Raw genomic sequence first — 22599 nt, 5'->3', positions numbered from 1 at the left:
AACTAACTAAGAGATTGAAAGTAGGAAAAAAAGGATGATGTTCCATATAAAGAGAAAAACTTTATTTTATGACTAGAGGAGTAGTTTAAGTAATAATTAATCCAAGATCCTGAAGATTAGGTATTTATTTCCACATGCCATGCTTTCTTAACATCCAGTATATACTTTGTGTAAGTGAAATAGCAGTAGGCTCCATAGCATCTGGGACAGACAAATCCAGGTGGGTTTTTTTTTAATCGGGCCATCTGCACCATTTTTGAGTGGCAGTCAAAATGGCGCCGATGGCCCGAGAGCGGGAGATCGGTCCCCGCACCCCCACTGAACCACCAGGTACTCGTAAAAAGTTTTGGGAGGGTTCGGGGCGCGGGGGAAGGTAAGGGGTAAATTTTATAGGGTCGGGCCTCACTAAAAAAAATTAACGATGTGAATCGGAACCGATTCCGATTCACATCTCCAGCGATCAGATTTTTTTCTCCCTCCAGCCGAACCCGATCGTTAAGACGATCGGGCACACGATTCACATCTCTACTCTCTCTATCCCTTCACAGCCCATTATCCCTTAGATAAGACTGGCCGGCATGCTTCTATGTTTGGACAGTCCTTCTATTACTTTTCTGTTCGGTTTAACTACCCAACATCCTTCCACCAACCCGTTAAGGGTTTCAGGATGCCCTCCTTCCCAAATTCCACCCCTGACGTTACATCTTTTGCACATCTTGGGTGCATTGGGCACACTCTCGGGCATCCTCAGCTCAGTACTCACCCATAAGTGAGGAATACCATCCTGCTTGTCCTGTGAGAAAGCAAGTGTTGCTTACCTGTAAGAGGTGTTCTCACAGGACAGCAGGATGTTAGTCCTCATGAAACCCACCTGCCACCCCGCGGAGTTGGGTCTACATACATTTCATTATTTTAGTTTCACTTGCGCTTTTTGCTATTAGACGAGACTGAGGGGAGACACCTGTGGTCACAGGGATAATTGCAGGCTGAGCATGCTCAGTGCACTCAGTGTGCCAGCGTCAGTCAAAGCTTTATAGAAACTTTGACAGAAAAGTTTTCCGTAGCAGGGCTCCGTCCACTGACGTCACCCATATGTGAGGACTAACATCCTGCTGTCCTGTGAGAACACCTGTTACAGGTAAGCAACACTTGCTTTATCCAGTGTAGATATCCTGATAACCAGAGTGATTTGTGGCCCTCAAGGACCAGAAATGAAAAGTATTGTGAAGCCTAGCAAGAGGACACAATGCACAGTGTTGTGGTTTCTACTGTATGCATTTGCTTAATACAGGAACACAATTCTCCATGATGTTGTGCATGCCAGGCGGTTTTTTCCATCTGGTTTTATTTGCAGTGATTGGTAAAATCCTGCCTGGTCCTTACGAGTGTAAGGTGATAGCATCTGCTCAGTTTAGCCTTACCATTAGTTTTTCATCATTAAGTATTACAAATGTAAGCAGTAATACTCAACATGTTGCATGATAATATCTATATTTATTTCAAATCTCATTTTTTTGTACTGCTTATACTTCCAATTGGCCTATAAGCAGCATTTAAAAATATATGAGTGCTCTTGGGCATTGTGGGACATTTGATTTAATTGGATTATTGTAAACATTAAGCTTGATGTAGTCATTAAAAGTTAAATTAATTAAAATAATGTGGAAAATGTCTACAAAGCATCAGTGCCTAGTAAAAATAAGTCTCTGATTGTTCCAGTATAAGTTTTAACCTCTTTCCCTCTTGTGTAGAGCAAGCAGTAGGAAGATATGATTGTTCATTTAAAACTGGCTGAATGAAAGAGTAATCCAAAAATATCTTCTTTTTTTAGAAACACTTTTCTGATTTGTCTCAGGAAACTTCATGTAATAAATGTAGACACAAAAGAGAGAGAGAGAAATATGGAATATGGCATCAGATAACAGCTGCAAGGCCCATCCAGCCTGCCCATTATCCCTTCCTCTTGGAGTACTGCAAATCTTATTTCATAGAAACATAAAGCCCATCTGATCTGCCCAATTTCATTCCTGGTGCAATGTTACCAATCCCACTTGATTTCTGGTTTTCCCTTCACTTCTTTGTGACTAGGGATCAATTTTGCTTATCTCACATTTTCTTCAATTATAGCACTGTTTTTGCCTCTGCCACATCTACTGGGAGACTATTCCATACATCTACCACCCTTTCTGTGAAGAAATATTTTCTGTTGTTGCTTCTGAGCCTATCCTGTTGGAGCCTCATAATGTGGCCTCTTGTTCTAGACCATTCTTTCCTCTGAAAAAGATTTAATTCTCATGCATTTACACTTATTGAGAGCAATTTTCAAAGCCAGTTGTATGCACATAAATGCTTCCTCTAAAATTGACCCAGTTTTATGCACATAACCCAGTTTGCACGTTCTTTTATGCACACTGAGGAGAGGCATTCCGGCGGTGGGAAGCAGAGTTGAGGTAGAGTTGGAATTTAAGCACATACTTTATGATATTAAAAACTGTGTACGTTGGTATATACTCTGAAGAGGATGCATAACTTTACATGATAGGGAAGGACCCAAAAAACACAAAGGAAGGCGATCTATAAAGGCCGTCAGGTTGAACAAAGGGAATAGATGCCAATAGTCTTAAAATAATCCTTTATTGAAGTGGAGACACAAAGGTAGCCCGACTCAGGCCGAGTTTCGCCGTATCAAGACGGCTGCCTCAGGGGCTTACATGTATTCTCTTTTGTACACAAATTAAAAAGTTTGTGTATGAAGGATCATATGTAATTATATGACCAACAAAGGTGATATATCTTGTAGTCGCATTCACGGATTGATCTCCACTTGTTTGTCCGCACAAGTGGAGATCAATTTTAAGACTATTGGCATCTATTCCCTTTGTTCAACCTAACTTTACATGATTGAATTTGTGTGTACTCAGCTAATTACCAGAGTATTTTCAAAACGAACTTAAAATGCTTAGGGGGTAGATTTTCAAATGTACATGCGGGCATCCATATTTGCGTGCTACCCAGCATGCGCGCATGTTATAAAATCGGGGGTCGGTAGGCACAAGTGAGTGCACACCAGTGCATCTTGGCGCGCCGACCCCCGCGGCCTCCCCGTTCCCTCCCCCTAAACTAACCTCACCCCTTCCCCTAACTCTACCGCCCCTATCTTAACCCCCCCAATTCCTTTAACTTACCTTTTGTGCCTTCTCTGGGCAGGCACAAGTTGCGCATGCCGGTAGCCTGTCGGCAAGCGATCCTTCAACACAGTGGCAAATGGCCGCTGTGCTGGAGGCCTTTGGCCCGGTCCCATGACCACCCCGCCCCTTTTTCGAAGCCCCGGGACTTAGACACATCCCGGGGCTTTATGCTCATCGCCGGGCCTTTATAAAATAGGCCCAGCGCGCGTAGGGCTTTTAAAATACGGCCCTTAAGTTTGCTTTGAAAATACTCAGTAAAGTCTGAATGTACAGTGTATATGCAGACTTTACCACTATGCGGGTTGTTTTAAAATTACCCTTTTAATCTATTTGAATATTTCTGTCATATCTTCCCCTGTCTCTCCTCTCCTTTAGGGAATATATATTTAAGTCTTTAATTCTCATTTCATATGGCTTATGGTGTACTCCCTACTCCATTTTGGTAGCCATTCTCTATATTGCCTCCACAGTTAAATTCCTTTCAGAAGTGTGGCTTCTAGAATTAGACACAATATTGCTTTTTACCCTTACTTCCCTGCAGCTAAGACTCCTCTGAGCTTATTCCATGAGGTCTTGAATTCCAGTACTTATATTATATCCACCCAAATTTTAAAAACAGACTGTCTGGAACAGGGATGTCGAAATCCAGTCCTCGAGAGCTGCAAACAGGCCAGGTTTTCAGGATATCTTCAATGAATATGCATGAGAAAGATTGCATGCGCTACCTGCATTGTATGCAAATCTATCTCATGCATATTCATTATGGATTATCCTGAAAACCTGGCCTTTTTATGGCACTCAAGGACTGGGATTTCCCATCCCTGGCATAGAATGTAGGGATGTGCAGCTCCAAAATTTTTCATTTGGTTTGGGTTTTTTCACTTTGGAGATTTCTTCTGGATTCAGTTTGTTTAATTTTTTTGGTTAAGTTTGTTTGCCAAACCGATTAAAATTAAGCTAAAATAAAGACCCAAAACAAAAAAGCCCTTACTAAGCCACTCTAAGCCAAAATACAGCCAGGACCTGGCACCTAGCCCTGAAACCTAGACTTGATGCCAAGGCCCAGCCCTGATGCCTAGTTCTAGTGCAAGAACGCCTGGTTCCAAAGCTGAGGCCTGTGACCTTGTCCTGAAGCCTGATTCCGTCACCAAGGCCTATTCCTGGCATTGGGACCCAGCCCTGAAGCTTGGTCCTGGCACTGAGACCTAGACCCAGCCTCCCGATGTTTTCTTTTCTTCCCAACACTTTAAAAATTACACTATCTGCTTTTAGGATAGCGTCAGTGCCAATGTGGTGCCTTTCTCCATAGCAAATGGTGCCATGTTGATGTATAGTACTATTTTGATATATGTCTTGGTCCAGCACTGAAGCTCATCCTTAATGCGTGGTTCCAGCATGGAGGTCTGGTCCTGGCACTGAGGGCTGGCCCTGAGGTCTTGTCCTAGTGTCGAGACTTAGACCTGGTGTCAAAGCCAGGCCCAAATCCTGGTCCCATCGCTGAGGCCTAGGACCCTGCGCTGGGGCCCAGCTCTGAGGCTTAGGCCTAGCACCAAGACCCAGCTCTGAGGCCTGGTCCTGTTGCCGAAGCCTAGGCCCTGGCCTCCTGTTGTCTTCTTCTTGTCCCAGCTCTTCAAAACTTATGCCATCCCCCTGTAGAACAGCACCGGATTGATGTCACTATGGCACCTTCCTCCAGAATGGACGGCACCATTTTGATATACATTTCTACAGCCATTATCAAAATTCTGCCGCCCACTGCAGAGGAAGGCACTGCAATGATGTCATTCCAATATCATCCTCCAAGCACATGGCTTCCTTTAAGGAGCACTAGGACAAGAAGAAGATGTTGGAAGGTTTAGATTAAGTCTCAGTGCTATGGCCAGACCTCAGGATTAGGCCCCGGTGCCAGGCCTAGGCCTTGATGACAGGACCAGGCATCGGGGCCTAACTCCCAGCTCCAGGCCTAGGCCATGGTGATGGTACAAGATCTCAGGGCTGGGCCCTGGTGCTAGGCTTATGCCTCAGCACCGGACCCTGGCCTCAGGGCCAAGTCTAGGCCTCAGTGCTGTGACCAGTTCTTAGCACCAGGCCCCAGTGCCAAGCCTAGGTCTCAACACTGGGGCAAGAGCTCAATTAGAAGCCCCAGACTGGTCTTAGGCCTTGGCCTTGGCACTGTGACCTGATCTCAGGGCAGGACCCCAGCTCCAGAGCTAGGCCTAGTCCTCAGCAATGGGACCAGGCCTCAGAACCAGGCCCCAGTACTGGAATTTGACTTCAGTGCTAGGTCTGGTGCCGAAGCCTGGCCTTGTCGGAGACCCCCCCCCCCCCCCCCCCTTTTTCTTTTTGAATGCAATGAATTTGAAAATACCAAAAAATTAGAGATGTTTTTATTGGAGGCTATTATCAGTTCATTCCATTCGGAACAAACCAAAAATAGCTTCATTTGCTGCATTTTTTGATTTTGGTAAAAATGAATGCACATCCCTACTAGAATGCATCAACTTCTTTAACAGTTATAGATCTAGCTCTTTCATACAGATTGATTTAGCTGACATTCTTTGAATTGAAGATGATGGTTAATGTCTCAAAAGTATTTATATAAGCATGGTGAGTGTTACGATCCCCCCTATTGCTGCGCTACAGGTGGTCTCTCACCTTCCTCCGGAGGCCGCTCCAAAGCCAGGGCCTCGCCTGTGTTCCACCCGGGACTTGCTCCAGGGCCTGAGAGGCCTAGCTGTGCCTGTGGCTTGCATGCCAGTGTTTGGACTTCCTGTTTGGCGACGCCCTTCTCCTAGGGGCCGGCCCGCAGCTCTCCACCTTATTTATAGGACCAGTGAGGGGCGGTCCTGGCAAGCTCCTCCTAGGGAGTTGCCTACAACCTCCAGTATTTAAGGACTTCCTTGTCATTTGCAACTTGCCTTCGGATTGAGCATTACAGTCGCCTGTAACCTTGCTGATCCAGGTCCTCCATGTATTGATGGTTCCTTGTCCTGTCTCTGTCCGGATGTCCGTGCCTGATGTCTGATCCTGTGCCTGATCCAGTTCCTGCTTTTCCTTGATGTCCTTGTCTGGCTCCTGAGCCTTCTGTCCTGTTGGGCCCTGGAGTGGCCAACAGGAAGGATTCGTCCCCCGGGCTCTTGAGCTTCCCTGCCTGCCAGCCGAAGGGGCTTCGGATGTCAGTATCCCAGCATCGGAGTTCCTGCTTGTCTGGACCTTTCCTGCACCCTCCTTTCCTCAGCGTGGTCCGCGACCAGCCTTCCTGGGCTGTGTAGGGCGCGTCTGGGACGGGGTGGTCCGCGACTCAGTCCCGTGGGTGGGCTGAGTAGGGCGCCCTGTTGGACAGTGCCATGTCCCCTTCCAGCCCTCCTCTTCAACGTCTTGCTTCAGCCTGTCTTGGATGTCTGCCTCAGCCCCATCTGACGTCTTCTGTGTAAGGACTCTGTCTGCCCTCGCCTCTGTCCGGCCTGCTGCCCATTGCCGTTCCCAGCGGCAGGTCCGAAAGGGCCGGGAACAGTCGGAGGACCGTTCATCAGTCAACTTCCCAGTGTTGGCTACCATGGGCGTGCAGGTCCGGCTGAGGGTCAGACTCTGTGCCTGCTTCTGTACCCGCCTGGCTCACCATGCCTGCCCAGCTCACCTCCCACGGTGTGGCTGGGGCTCCTCCCTAGCTTTCGCCGTGGCCCAAGGGCTCACCACCAGCTCGAGACGACCGCGCCCGCGCGCGCTCGTAACAGTGAGATTCTCACTGGACGACTGGCACAACATAACCTGGCTTTTGAATGAGGTTAATTCCTGTCAAGGTATCACAAAATAAACAGATTTTAAAGCATTGCCCCGAAAACTTCTCATAAATGTGGCTTTTTCCATTGATAGTGTGGATGAGTTTTCTCCCTGGAACCTGTGACTTATTTTACTCAGCCTGTAGACCACTGTTCGCTGAGACCTCTGGAACTGCACACTTGAAAGCATCATGAAAAGTCAGTTTAGCAATAATCCTTTTGAGCATTGGCAAGCATTCTGCATGTAGGGAACCTTCGGTTTTTCTAACTAAAAGGAGTGTACCACTTGACTAGGAGGTTCTATGTAGAAATAAGTGAGATGTTTGGGTTTTGCTCTCCCATGTGGGAACTGCAGATGGTGTCACCTAGTTGTTTATCATCCCAATGCATCATCTATCCTCAAAGATTTTTAGTTGGAACTTGAATTGACCAGTTGTGGATTTTTAGTTCAGCTTTTGTGGGAGCAGGGGCTCTCTGGCTACTGTCGTATAATTTTTCTCCTAATTTAGGGGAAAGAGGTAAGGAAGTTTCCCTTTTAGCAGGCAGCCTCCAGTTGACTCAGCTGCCTGCCTTTTTGATTCCTTTGGACAATTTTTTAGATTTCCCTGTGAGAGCCTTGGTACCCTTTCACAGGGTCTGCCTTGTAAGGTTAGATCATGCATAAGGGAAGATTCTGGCAGTCTTGTATCACTCCTTCAGAGATTAAAGCTGTCTTGTGACCCAATGCAGAGGAAGGATATTTTTGCATTAACTTTCTTTTTTTAACTATCTCCTATGTTTGGAGGCAAGGAAGTTTTATGACCCCCTCCTGCTTCTTATTTCATTTTTTCCCATTTTGTGTTCAGCTAATATTTTTGTACCATTTTGGAGCTGATGGCACTTGGTACCCGGGACTCAGTAAACCAAACCCATTAAAGAATGAGGTCTTTCATCCAGAAAGAATCAGAAATGTGGGAAGTTTTCATCTAAAATAAAATGCACTACCGGAAGGAAACAGAGAAGATACAAAAGAAAGGAAACAAGAACTTTGCTGCTGCTGAGTAAAGTATTACATAATGGGGAAAGTGAGGTGCCCATTAGGTGCTGCCTAAGGAGTAAAGTAATTCAAGGGGATTTTGGAAAAAGATTTAAACTCGGATTAAGTTCTGATTAAATATTGGGACAATCTACTTCTAACCACCTCCAGTGGGAAGAGCTAAGAATTTAAGTAGGAATCAAGAGGGATTGAACTATTTTCAATCTAAAGGAATATTGGACTTTAAGGAGCTGGAGAAGAAAAAGCAATTCAGTGTAAATATAGAGCTTCCAGTTAAGAAATAAAGGGGTAAATATTCAGCCGCTAAGCGGCTAGTTAAGTTAGTCGGATACTCATATTTATGGCAGGTCTAGAGTTAGTCGGTTGAGTTAATATCAGGGATAGCTGGTTAACTTAACCTGCTAACTCAGCTCCTCCACGGAACGCCTACCTCCCACCCCAGGAATGCATTTTAAAAATGTGGCTAAGCCATTTGGACGGGTAACTTTCCTGTTATCCATCTAAATGGCTTTTGAATATGTTCCCCAAAGACTTTGCCTGAAGAAGTGGAATCACAAGTTGATAATATTTTTCTTCTGTTTCTTTATTTATATTGAATGGAACTAAGAAAACGAAGTGAAGTATGAATAACATTCAGTCATCTAATCAACTATCAGTAAATAAGTTGGAAACCACCGTTCTTCTCCTGTGTGTTTAATGGATCCAGAGACTGTGTTTATTATTGCTGTGTATCAAGAATGGAAAGGGGCTTGAACTGCAAAGAAGCAGGATGTAAGAACTATTTTTTGTCCCCACAATTAGGAGCCTGGGCCTCAGAGTGTAAGCTACCTGGTGGGTGAAAAAGGAGTTGTACCTAAAGGGTCCATCACCTATTTCTTTCTATACCTCTGGGTGTAAATAAAAGGATCCATCCTGCCCAGGGATTACATGCATAAGTTTATGATGAAGCAATAGATGTAGATCAGACATCCCTTGAAAGAAATGCTAAAGGAGAAGATCACACATAAAAAAAATACCTTTAGTCAAATTGGGTGATTATGGCTATAAATTATTTTGATGAATTACTTCAAAAAGGCAGAAGCTTTTGCCAGAAATAAGTCTATGTTTGGTTAACAGGACAATGCAGTCTTCTGTCTTAATGGCGGTTCTGCCTTGCCTGAAGAAAAACACATTTTACCCTTGGTTGAGATTTTAGCAACCATGAAACCATGTATAAAATTTGATTTACCACTGATACAGCTAGCAAAAAGCAATTCTTTTGGTAATTTTTATGGTTTTATACATAAAATATTATTCATCCATTTTACTATGATTTATCTGTCCTTACGTTCCCTGGCTGTTTGGAAAATGCTTTGAGATCCTTGTTGGCTAAGATGTGTTACAAATGCAGAAGGGACATGGACATTATCATGGTAACATATGATAAGGCATTGCTAGGCTGAATATCTCATGTAGAAATAAAGTGAAAGCAGATAATGTGTTAACCACTGTGGTATTTTTGCTACAGAAGTCACTGAAGTCTTACATCACTGTAAGTGTAATTATTATTCCTACTAGTTCACTTATAGAATTACAGGTGAATTTTCAAAGGAGTTATGCATATAAATGTAACATACTATCATAGCAATTTCAAAAATCATTTACCCATGTTAAGTGCACTTAATGCAGGTAAAACCTATTAACAATTCAGTGGCATATATTGTAGCAATTTTCAAAAGCCCTTTTACATGTGTAAAGTGCATTTACCCACGTAAAACACATTTTTAAATACATAAATGCTTTTGAAAATTAGACCATAAGATAAGAAAATGCACCTTTGAAATATAAAAATACAATACATTGTCGAAATAATTTCAGGGAAGGTAATTTCCAAGCAGCCCACTTAGCAGTAAAGTCTGTGTAAATTTGCTTTGAAATTGGCCGGGTACACATAATTATTCAGTCCTTTAAAGTTATACCTCCTCTTTGTGCATGTACACTTACACCCAGGGACAGTAACTTTCAAACCAGCGTACATGCACATCTGTGCACAGAGGGGTAGATTTTAAAAGAAGCGCGTGTGGCCTACATGTGCACACGCTATCCGGCGTGCACACGTGCGCCCAGTTTTATAACATGCGCGCTTCTACCGCATAAATCAGGGAATTTTAAAAGGGGCGCACACCGACACCATTCCCAGTTTTACCAGTTCTTCGCCGGTTCGCCTAGTTAAGAGAGAGGTCCTCTAACCCCCTCTGGTTTGATAGCCTTTACTCCCTGTAGTTAGCCCCGATCTTTAAAACCTCGCAAATCTGCCTAGTTTTCTTTAAAGTTTAAGGTAATATGGCATCCATAACAAAAGTAATGTTACACGGCAATGGGGCCTCAGTGTGCGCCGGGTGACATCAATATTTAAGCGCACATCTTAGGTTCTCGCCCCAAAATGCCCATGCCCTGCCCAGACCACACCCACAACCCACCCCTTTTTGAAAACTTTTGAGATGTGCGCACTGCCGGAGACACTCACACATCTCAGTAGGTTTTCAAATCCGCTCAGCTCACATGAAACCGTCTTCTTTGCGCATCCCCTAACTAATGCGTGTGTCAGGCTTTTAAAATTCACCTCCTAGGTGATCATTTTCAAGGGAGTTACTTGCATAAATGTAACATACTATCATATCAATTTTCAAAAGCCATTTACTTGAATAAATTGCATTTACACGATTAAATCCTATGGACAATTCAATGGCAGATATTGGAACAATTTTCAAAAGTCCACTTACTCGAGTAATGTGCATTTACATGTGTAAAACCCAATTTTAAGCATTTAAATGCTTTTTAAAATCAGGCCCATATTTCTTAAAATGAAAAATATACAAGTGAGGACAGCGCCCCATCTCTCTTCAATCCGGGTAAAAATATGCACAAAACAGGGATACCCGCAAACCTTTACATGCACTGACTTTGGGTCAATTTTAGAACAGCCATACATATGCATATAACCAGATGCACATAAATAGCTTTGAAAATTACCCCCAAAACATGTAAATTTGGGTATCTCAGCAATCATATTAATATAGCCATATGTGGCAGTATTATTACATTATTTCAATGCTTGATTTATATCCTTGCTTTGACTCTGTATCACACAGATGTAGATGTCTAAAATGCTCAAATGCCTGGTGAAATACTCTTTACTTCACGTTTTACATGGTGCCCCTTTTGATTAGGATGGCTTGATAAGGAGCTTTATCTGTAACATGATGATGGCAGAGTATTTGGCCTAACTCGTCTGCCCACTTATTCTAGTCCATATTGCTAAAGATAGATTCCAGCTGTCAGCCATAGAAGCTTGAATTTGCTCAAGTCAGTTTTTGTTGTCTTCCTCATTGGTTCTCTACCATCCTGGTCAATGAGCATATAAAACCCCATACTTAATCCAACACACAGAATTCCTCCTCTTCCCATGTAATGTGCTAGTATAAAGGCTTAGCATTCATATGTGTAAATGGAATGAATGCTTCCTCTCAATACCTGTTTACAAATTATTTACCATTTGTACCAGTGAGTGATGCTGCATTAACTCCCTCCTCTTCAGGAATTCATGCACTTTTCAACTAACAGCTAATCTGTACCAAAATATTATAAATTATGAGCAACAAAAATGAAATATATGTACATATTTTGAATTAAGTGCTCTAAGTTATCCATAAAAGGACCTTTTGACTTGAAAAATAACTCTGCTAAATAACAACAATTAAATAGCAATATGTCATTTTGTTTGTGATTAGTTATGCTCAAGATTACCGCGTTAGTAATTTATAAACACAGAAACCACAAATGAATTTGATTGTTGGATGTAAATCTATGAGTGTTTACTTTCTGCTATAAAGCAGAAATTTCTCTTGCCGCATCTTAAATAAAATAGCCACTCCCAAACTGCCAATATGAATAAGTAAAAGTGCAAGATATGTATAATAGCTTTGGTTTTTTTTAATGCTTTTCCCTTATTTTGTTGATATGGGAAAAACCTTTCATAAATTAGGGTCTATGTTCTTAGGTTTGTGTGCTTATGGTACTTCTCAATAATCAAAATAGTGACAATTTTGAATAGCCCATGAATGTGGGCAGTGTTGTGGGCATTTTTAGCACCTATGCATATCGGCTAATTTTCAAAACGCAGCTACCCTACAATGTACCAAGTCTACGAAGTTACCCAATCCAGAAGGAAGATTTTTTGGGCCAGTCCTGGGTTTGAATTTATGTCTCAATGCAGCGTGGTATTTGTAATCCCTGATTCTGTCCATTGAAATCAGGATTTTAGGTTCCAGCTTGCATCATGTTGGGGTCAGAAATCCAGGACTGGCCTGAAATATCCCTCCTGGAACCAAGTAACTTGGCAGCTCTGAATATACATGAGCTAAAAGTGCCCATTTACATTTTCACCTCCTATTTGTATGCGCTTCCGATTAGGGTAAAATAGTGAGTTAAGATGTGAAAATCAAATGGTACATAGACTGTTTTACTCTCCCGACCTAAATACCTGCATCCCCTCCAGGAATGCCTCCTTTTAATCTTGCCAAAAAATATGCATATTGTGGAAGCCCATACATACTTTTTGTGGTACAGAGGAGGACAACTTTCAGTCAAGTCCATTTTACAAAGTAAATATGTATTTGCCCAAGTAAATTGCTTTGATAATTGCCCTATGTATGTATCACACATCAAATCTTAAATAACTCATTGCAATATTTCTATTTACCAGTAGAATTAAACAGGTTTTTATGTTGTTTTCTAACCTTTTCAAGGGGGAAAAACCTAACAGTCTTATCATCATCATCTTCATTTATTTGTTTCTTGCCTTTCCAACTAGATTGTGTGTCATGCTTTGATAAATGCATTCAACTAAGTGGATAAACTAGAATTTGGAATATGCCAGTCACAGAAAAATTAATGCTCAACAAATATGATTTTTCTGTAATTAGCAGATTCCAAATTCTAGATATCCTAGGGGGCTGTTAGTCAAAGATTCCCAGAGGCTGTTAGTCTTGTCGGCTTACTATCATATTTCAGTGTTAGATGAATAATTATTTTGTCAATTATAATTTTATTATGAGATAGAAATGCTGTGAAACTGGGCTTTTCTCTAAACTCTATCACTTTTTATCAAAATTGTGAAGAATTTGACAATACTTCTCGGTGGTCATGCTAAAATTATTGAACTCTATTCTTCCCCTCTTACTGGGGCAGATTTTAAAACCTGCGCGTGCGGCCTACATTTGTGCGCACTACCCGGCGCGCACAAATGTACGCCCGATTTTATAACATGCGAAATCGGAGTGGCCTCGGAGGGAACTTTCCTTCCCCTCCCTTCCCCTATCTAACCTGCGCCCCAGCCCTACCTAAATCCCCCCCACCTTTATTTTGTTATTTACGCCTGCCACGGCACGGCTGCTGTGCTGGAGGCCTCGGTCCCACCCCCGCCCCGCCTCTTTCACAAAGCCCCAGAACATATGCGCATCCCGGGGCTTGCGTGCGTCGCCGGGCGTATGCAAAATAGACTCGGCGTGCGCAGGAGCAGTTACGCACATAAATCCTTTTAAAATTCGCCCCACTGTGTAAAAACAAAATTATACTGCATTGTGATGACCCTATATATTTTTTTATTTTAAATCCAATAGAATTGGGCCAGGATAGTGGCTATGTGGCAAGTGCTGTGCACTGCCATGTGGAATGCCTGGGTTTAATTCATGGGCCCAGCCTCTGCTCCTTGGGTCAGCTGGGGTTGGGGATGCTGCTGAGACAATTTTCACAGCCTATATGGAGGAGCTCTCTGCCATTGTACAGACTAGATTTAGGGACCACATTAGCTGAATTGTCCAAAGAGTGCTGCAGTTTGTGGCCCTTCTAGCCAAAAACTGTCACAGTAACTGCTGGGCTGAACTAGGAGGGGATATAAAAATAGGTGAAAAATCCCCAGGCAGTTGTAAATTAAGGTTCATGAAATTATAGTCCAATAGAGACCTTTTTAATTGAGGTGGACGTTCAAAGGAACAGTAGGAAAGTGGATAAATATATAGCTTTATCTATCTATCGATATATATATATATATATAAAACAAACAAAACAAATCCAGTAAACTATAATCTAAGAAATGATCTAGTCTATACACATGATATGAAGTTGGAAGGAGGAGGCCTGAAAGGAAACTAGGAAGGGTGATGAATGTGTGGCATAGTCTCTTAGCGGGGATGCTAATAATCAAAACATTCATGCGTGCTGCAGTGATACAGAGCAGATCTAACTTATCCGCTATATTGAGCAGGTCTAACTTATCCAGTTAATGTAACCAGATAAGTCCGAAATCAGCACTTATTCGGCTAAGTAAACAGTCTAGCTCCTCCTCACTCCGCTCACATCCTAACCACCACTTATCCAGCTAACTACTTAGTTGGATAAATACTTATCCGTCTAAGTGGCAACCACTGATGATATTCAGCCACTGCCACTTAGCCGGATAAGTCACTACTTAGCCAACTATCAGCCTCATTAATCTTATTTAATTTGATTGACCGCTAATTGATGAAAGTTGTTAAATCCCCTTTTCAATCAAAGGATAATATACAGTACATGTGATCAAATTATGTTATATTTGTGTTGATGGGGAATAAAAAGATATTTATACAATTTTTTCAAGAAGTATAAAGCATATTGTCATTCTTTAATATCTGATCAATATCTGTGGTGCATCTACAGATCCACAGTGGTTGACAGTAGACCTGCTGTCAGGGTTCCATCTTCAGTATCTAGATATTCACTAGCACTTTAGGGATACCAGTGTAGATAATTTCATAGAAATTAAATTGACTACAACAATGAAGATTCTCATATATCCTTTTCCTGTTACGATTTCACCTGCTATGCAGCCTCATCATACCCTGAATATGATGCCTCTCCACCAGCAGAGGTCTCCTCAGAGCTCCGTTCCATGCTATCCATGTCAGCTCCTCACAGCTCATGCAGTTCTATTCATGGTGCAGCCTCTTAGCCACCAGGAATCCTCAGAGAACCTTGTTTCCAGCCTTGAAAGCTCCTCCTTCTTGCCTGCGCCTACACCCATGCCTCAGTCCTACATAACCCTGTCTCTTCCCTGCCTCAATGTCTTTGCATCGAGTCTGCCTTGGCTCCTTGTCCGGACCCTTTTTGCCTTGCTGCCTCTGGGCTTTCTCACTTCTTGTCTTGTGGCCTTCAGAATCCTTCTGCCTAGCCTAGCTCTATGGCCTTCTCAGGCCTTCTGTCTTGCCTACGGCCTTCGGGCCCACTGATTTCTTCTTCTCTGGCTAGCCTTCAGGCCTTTCTGTTCAGTGTTCCTTGTTCTGTGCATCCTGTCCTTGTTAGTCCTGTCCTTGTTCTCTCCTAACTGCACTCTAGCCCCATTTCTAGTCCTTGCCTGCAGGCACGCCACAGTTCTAGTCCTAGCCTGCACTCAATATCCTATTCCAGTCCTTACCAGCACTCTGCACCTGTATCAGTTCCTGCCTTTGCCAGCCCTCACCAAGATGTAACAGTGCCGCCACAAAGCCCTACTGGCTCTCAGATTCAAAGGACTCAACCTGTGAGGGAGTGGGCTGGCTTGGCAGAACAGTCCTAGTCCTGACCTGCCATCTCATGGCACTTCCCGGGTGGTGTTCACTTACTCCAGACCAGCCAGCCCTAACATTTCCTAGGAATTCAGATTTTTGACTCCATAGCATTGTAGATTTTAGTGTAGAATCTGTTTGCAGTGACTTTTTGACTAACTAAAGTGGATCTCTGATAATCAAGAGTATTTAGAAATAGAAGTTGTTGATACTTAGCTATCTTTCTTGCAAATTGTCTCTTGAAAGTCATATACTTGGGATAGAATCATGGAAGTCAATATTGAGCAAGCCAGGTAGCAGGAAAGTTACCCAGGTAACTTTAGCTGGATATTCAGTGAAACTTAGCCGGGTAAGTGTTTCATTTAATATATCCAGCTAACATTGCCCTGCTAAACTTAGCTGGGTAAATTTAGGGCACTGTGCTACCTAAAAAGCCTCACTCAGTTAAGTTTATCTGGCTAGTGCTGAATATCAGCGTTAGCTGAACAACATTTAGTCCCCTCCCATCCTATCTCTTTTTATCAAGTTAAATTCTAACTGGGTAATGCCTTACCCAGCTAAATGTTTGCTGCCGAGAGAGGTGGGAAAACTTGGGGTTTGTCCGGCTAACTCAAAAGTTACTCGGACAAACCCTTTTGAATATTGACCTCATGGCATCTTGTCTGCTTGCAACTGGAAGTTTTAGCTTCCCCAGTAGTATTTCAGACTTCACAGAGGAGCCTAATATTTCATTACAAGTACACATGATTCATTTTTCTTACAAAATAATTTAACCATAAAGTAAATAAGAAGTAGGTAAAAAAACCCTAAAAACTGAAAATTCTAAATATTGGAGAATACAAGGTTTTATTGTACCTGTGGTTTTGTAGCAGCCATGATAATAACTTTGAAATGTTTAATAACAAAAATATGTCTGGAAAATTTTATTTCTCACCAAAGACCCTGGGAACAGTAGAAGGAAAAGGACATTAAAAAGGGAAGCAATCAAATGACGTGTTTCAAAGATGAAAGAGACCATGTGAAGTGATCAAATAGGACAGAAGTCTGAGAAAACTTAGTGTTTTTAACAAGTTAAATACCAGAGGACATTATGGCAATTCTTTATTTTTAAAAGCTGTGCCAATGTTTTATATATGGATCCAGGAGACAGAAAAAACTATGCATCATAATCTAGGATGCTTTATTACAAAAATAAAAGACTGATTCTTTTTTTTCTATGTTCACTCCTTTTATTTCTGGTCCCTTTCCTTTAATCTTTGACCTTAGCTTATCTGTTGATTCAGTTTAAATATAAGGTGCCCATATTAAAACAAAAACATGGTTCATTAAACGTGACTGTTCCTCAAAATTGCTGAGCTATGTAAATGACTGAAATTTGCTTGAGTGTTTGAATATTCTGTATCTATGGTGCGTCCTCTCTTCAACTTTCCTCCCAAGTATACATATTTAGCTCCTCAAATCTCTCTCCATAGGTATTATGGTACTGGGAGTAGTTACCCTAGTATTGTCAAACCAATTTTAAGTGCATAAAATTGCTTTGAAACTTAGTAATAAGGTCTGCATGTGATATGCAAAGATTTTACCACTATGTACAGTGTTCTAAAATTTCCTTCTAAATCTGCTGAAATAATCTTCTAGAAAATCTTTGTCAAAAAGTCCTCAGCCTCACAGTAGAAAGCCAGCCCTGAGATTTATTTATTTATTGAAATATTTTGGGTATACTGCACTCTCCAAATGATTTGATCATAGCGATTTACGTTGTTACATACACAATATAAGGTGACTTTTTAAACTTGCACGCAGGAGTCCATGTGCGCGCGGTTCCCAGCACGCATGCATGGACATGTCGATTTCATAATGTGCGCAAGGGGTGGGGGGATTTTATTACATACACATGGCGACATGATAGGGCCTTTCCCCAGTTCCCCCTACCTACCCTACCTGCCTTTCCCCCTATACTCCCCGACCTCTAAAACCCCTCTAACTACTTTCTTTGTTTGTTTCAAACCTTACCTGCTCTACTGAGCAGTAGTAAGTTGTTTAGGCCTGTCCAGACCCCTCCCCTGGCCTGCCCCTTTTTACTTCCCCGTTCCATGCGGTTTTTTACGCATGCTGGCCTTTGAAAATCAGGCTGTACGCGAACAAAATTAAACAAATATTATATTAAAATAAGGTGATAAAAATCATACAAGGGTTGAAACATCCTTCTAAAAGACAAGATATGCGTGTACCCCCGAAACCTGCCCCTGCGCGCGCCGATCCTATTTTGCATTGGCTCGGCGGCACGCACAAGCCCCGGGACGTTTGTATGTCCCGGGGCTTTAAAAAATGGGCAGTCGGGGGTGTGGCAGCGGTTTTGGGGTGGGCCGGGGCCAGGGGCGTGGCGGTTCGGGGGCGGGCCAGAATCCTCCTGCACAGCGGCTTGTGCCAGAGGATGGCGAGCCGGCACATGCAAGTTACACCTGCCAGAGGCAGGCGTAACTCAACGAAATAAGGTGCGGGGGGGATTTATGTAGGACTGAGGGGTGGGTTAGATAAGGGAAGGAGGGAAAGGTGGGGGGACCAAAAGAAAAGTTCCCTCCAAGGCCGCTCTGAACGGGGAAAGCCATCGGGCCTTCCCTAGGGCTCGGCGCGTGCAAGGTGCACAAGTGCGCACACCCTTGCGCGCGCCAACCCCGGATTTTATAACATGCGCGCGGCAGTGCACGCATTTATAAAATCGGGTGTACATTTGTGCGCACCGGGTGCACACTTGGTAGCGCGCACAAATGTACCCCACGCGCGTAATATTAAAAATCTGCCCCTAAGTATAAGAGGAGTGCTGCTCCCAGATGGAAAATATTTTATGGGGGTTCTTTAGAACTTATTCTGTAGCATTTCAATGTCTAAAGGCCTTCTTAAATAAGAAAGTTTTTGGATTGCGTTTAAAAGCGCTTAACTCTGTGCAAGCACATAAATTATCGGACAAAGCGTTCCAAAGTAGGGGGTCGGCAACAGAGAAAGCTCTCTTTCTATTCGTATCAAGCCTGTCTGTTTTCATGGTAGGGACATCTAGCAAATTTTATATCTATCAAGTGACATTGTTTTGTAGGTTTGTGTAGACATAATGATGTACAGGTCCAGATAGAGGTTTCATCATGAATAAGTTTAAATATTGTCAGAACTTTATATTGAATTAAAAAATGTACAGGTAGCCTATGTAATGAGGCTAGAGGGGGGGGATATAGGACTCCGGTGACTGGTATTTGTTAGAATGTGAGCAGCTGAACACTGAACCAGTTGTAAGGGACATGTTCTGTATGCAGGTAAGCCCAGGTACAGGGCAATACAGTAATCTAGTTTAGGGAATATTAAAGCTTGTAAAACCAGTCTAAGGTCATACATATACAGTAAGGGTTTTAATCTGTTCAGTAAATGCAATTTATAAAAGTAAGTTTTAACTGTTTCAGATATGTGAGATTGCATGGATAAATTGGTGTCAGGGATTACACCTAGATTACGGGATTTCTTTATAATGGCATATTTTGGCCCAAAGGTGGCCTGCTTCAGGGTAAACCCGCCGACCTTCTTGCTTCCATGCATCTTACTGCCATCTTAGTAAAGTTGATTTTAAAATCATGCATAGATGCAATTTTGCTGAAAGCATTATTTCTTCTGGTCAGTCTATTCTGAATCCGACTATTTTCATTCAGGTTTCTGGGATATGCTTCCCTCCTGGTAATGCCTTGTTTATTCCTTTTTTGAAAAGGGGAAAATTTTATCCTTAGTTAGTACTCCTTCCGGAAATGTTTCCATGCTCCAAAGCGTAACATTGTAATGAACTGCACATATGTTACTTATTAACAGTTGTCTAAGATTTGTACTTAAATTTTCTTAATTTCAGGAATTTATCTTCTGGATATAATCTATATTGATTCTGCATATCCAGCTTCAGGAAGCATCATGGAGAACGAACAAAGATCCAATCAGATGAATAATATTCTGCGAATAATTGCAGATTTACAAGTCTCCTGCATCTATGGTTGGTAATCGTGCCTTAAATTTTTTCCATTTTCAGTGCAAAATGTTTATGGATATTACACTATGCAAACAGAATAGGTTCATAGGCCTCAAGACAGTTTTAAGCAGACAATTTCATTATATACATTTCACTCCTTAGGCATTGTCTAATGAAATCAAACAGCAAATGTAACATTCACGGCAAATGGTAGAAATATGGTAGGAGCAATTTGGAGTCACATGCATAGGTGCAAGGTCCACAACTACTTTTAAATTTGAGAAAATTAGCTACAAGATAGACAAATTCAAAATTGAACTTCCATTTCTGCAGGTCAGCTGTGCACTGGGAAATGTGTACATAGATTATAAAATTAAATCATATGCATCTATTTTCCCCTTCCCAAACCCATCTTTTCTCCCAGGATAGCTCCTTTAAGCTGTGGCTGAATCCAGTTCCTAGTGAATCTTCTCTGAATGGTGCATCTTCACCCCAGGGAATCCAGCTGGGTAATTCCTGAGTTACCCTATTAGATCCCTTCAAAAATTGTTCTGAATATGTTAATTTCACTATACTAGTTGCCAAATGATAGTGATAGGTACAAAACTACTTTAAATGAGTTAGTAAAGACAACAGTTGTATGTGTTTTTCATGTTGCATTGTTCAGCTTTCATATCTTATTCTTCATGCTATATTTTCTATGGGTAATTTTCAAAACCATTTCTGCAAATAAAACCCACTAGGTGGCCTGTTTGAAAATTTGTTGTCAAAATATATAAAATGAAGGAAAAAGTTAATTATTTTATAAAACAAATTAGCAAGAGATGTCTAATAGACCCAAAGCGAGTGCCTTCCAGCCATCTAGAAGTGCAGAGCCCCAAACTGTTATCTAGTTTCCCATTCTCTTAATCAGGCACAAGAAAGAATTACAGTCTATAAGTGACCAGGATGACACGATTGTGCCTACTGGTATCTTTGTATACACCTTTTATTAGCCAAACAAAAAAGATGTTGTGGTACCATGAACTTTCGAGACCACAGAGGCAAATGCTATCTTCCCTACGAGGCAAAATCCCTGTATGTATCTCGGCTGGCCCAAATCTAGCTCGCCCCTTCCCCCATGAGCTGTTGACAGCATGCATGCTTTTCCCTACAGAGGGGAAAGGGCATTTTTCAAAGGGAGGTTTTCCGCAGGTTAAATGCCTGTTTTCCTCATGGAAATCCCTTTGAAAATTGCCCCAGTAAAGAGCCGGTATCACATATTATGCTGTCAGTGGGAACATCCTCTCTAAGAGGCTCACTAAATTCAGACTTTTTCCAAGGCTGTCAACTTAATTCACAAACCTTCCCTTTCAGAAGTTCACTTGCCCCGATAAATGACAGTAAAGAATGGTTGTTTTCAATTCTGGGCAAGTAGGAATGTGTTCCAGCCGTTGTTTTCTGTAATCCATAGATCATCTTGTGACGTTGCCTCATGTGCAAAACTACTTAAAGTCTGTCCGGTACCTTGAAGAGCTTCAGAAGTTTGTTGAGGATGACAATTATAAGTAAGTAAATTTGCATTCAGTAAGACATTTATTTTAACACAAGAGCTGAACCTCCAGCCAGACCAAAGTAAAAATAATGCCGATTTGCTGCCAGAAATGTGAATAACGTTTTACCATTATTAAAAAGAATTAATGTGAACCATTTAAGCATGCCTGAATAAAAACACAGCTGTTTTCTTTTTTTTTTCTCTCTAGTGACAGTTTCTTTTTTGCTAAAACTGTATTTTTGCCAGTATTGAAATATAAAGGGACAAAAGTGCAGTAGCTTGGTATTAATGGTTTGGGAATAAAAAATTGGTGAGGTAAAAAAGTCAGATTTCTTTTTTGTATAGTAAATGGTTCATAAATACTAATTTGATGCAGAAACCAGCTTTTCAACTGCTGAAGAAACATACATAGGTTTCTGTAAATGCCAACAACCTGCTTTAGGGCTGAATTTATCACTTTGGCCCGGTGGTAGACGGGTCCGCCCTCCAAGAGTGTGAGAGCCGGGGGTATTGCCCATCATGAAAGGGGTGCCTCAACATCTGGGTGGCCTTCAATGTTCAGCCTTTCCCTATGGCACACTGCGACATCTTCCTGCTCTGCCCAGTGCGAAATCTGGGCTGGGTTAGATAATCTGTGTTGTATCAGAGAAAAAGAGGAATGAAAGGGTCCACAAGAGAATCCTTAAGTCATCTCTTTGCCTTCCATTAGAATCCACTGTTCATAATCTAGCCCAGACAGATATTTGTCTAGTCCAGTGTTTCTCAACCTTTTCAACCCCAAAGCACACCCATATTAATAAAAATGTTGTGGGGCAGAGCAGGCAGTGCAGGCATGGAGAGGACCCATGAGCTACAAAAACACTGAAAGCCCCACCAGTTTCTCTTCTAAATTTTAAAACAAAGGGAGAGAAGGGTCAGAGACACATGAAGTTGTCACATGGACCAGCTCCCTGTATATACAAGTGCAGGAGAAGGGAGAAGTTACTGTGGTGCAAGTGGCTGGTTCAGTTAGTTATCTTGAGTGTCTCATGTGGGCTGCCAGAGCTCCTCCATTGTGCTGCTCCCTGCACTAAAGAGTGAACCACACTCAGTGAACAGAGGCTCATGAGAGAGAACATGAAGATGTGCTGTGTGCAATGATTGGTTAGTCAACAGGGGTGGCTCAAGGCAATCTGCTGCCTGAAGTGAGGGATGAGATGGCGTCCGCCCCTCCCTCTCCCTTTTCCACACACACCCATACATGCATACACACATATACACTCATTCACTTCTCTCCCTCTTTCATACACACATGCGCTGACATTTTCTTTTCTCACCTCAATTCTCATTAACTGCAGGAGCCTTCTCTTTCCCCAGGCCTGTGGGACATATGCTGCACTTCCTTCTCCTCCTTCTCCTCCTCCAGTAGCGATGGCCCACTCTGCCCTTGTTTTATTTTCAGCGCGC

General features: G+C 42.3%; 1 protein-coding gene across 8 annotated transcripts in view; it reads left to right on the top strand.

Annotated features, from left to right (window-relative positions):
• The window catches only part of RALGPS1 (Ral GEF with PH domain and SH3 binding motif 1), a 965034-nt gene that overhangs the window by 662987 nt on the left and 279448 nt on the right, over positions 1–22599 (top strand). For all 8 annotated transcript variants that reach the window (XM_029614240.1, XM_029614239.1, XM_029614238.1 and 5 more), the window contains 2 exons: positions 19506–19643; positions 21073–21166. In XM_029614240.1, the coding sequence (XP_029470100.1) occupies positions 19506–19643; positions 21073–21166 (232 nt within the window). The remainder of the gene's footprint in view (positions 1–19505; positions 19644–21072; positions 21167–22599) is intronic.

The sequence above is a fragment of the Rhinatrema bivittatum genome, chromosome 8, assembly GCF_901001135.1.
Source record: "Rhinatrema bivittatum chromosome 8, aRhiBiv1.1, whole genome shotgun sequence".
Lineage (NCBI taxonomy): Eukaryota > Metazoa > Chordata > Amphibia > Gymnophiona > Rhinatrematidae > Rhinatrema > Rhinatrema bivittatum.
Note: the sequence above shows the minus strand (reverse complement) of the source record. Positions and strands in the feature narration are given on the sequence as shown.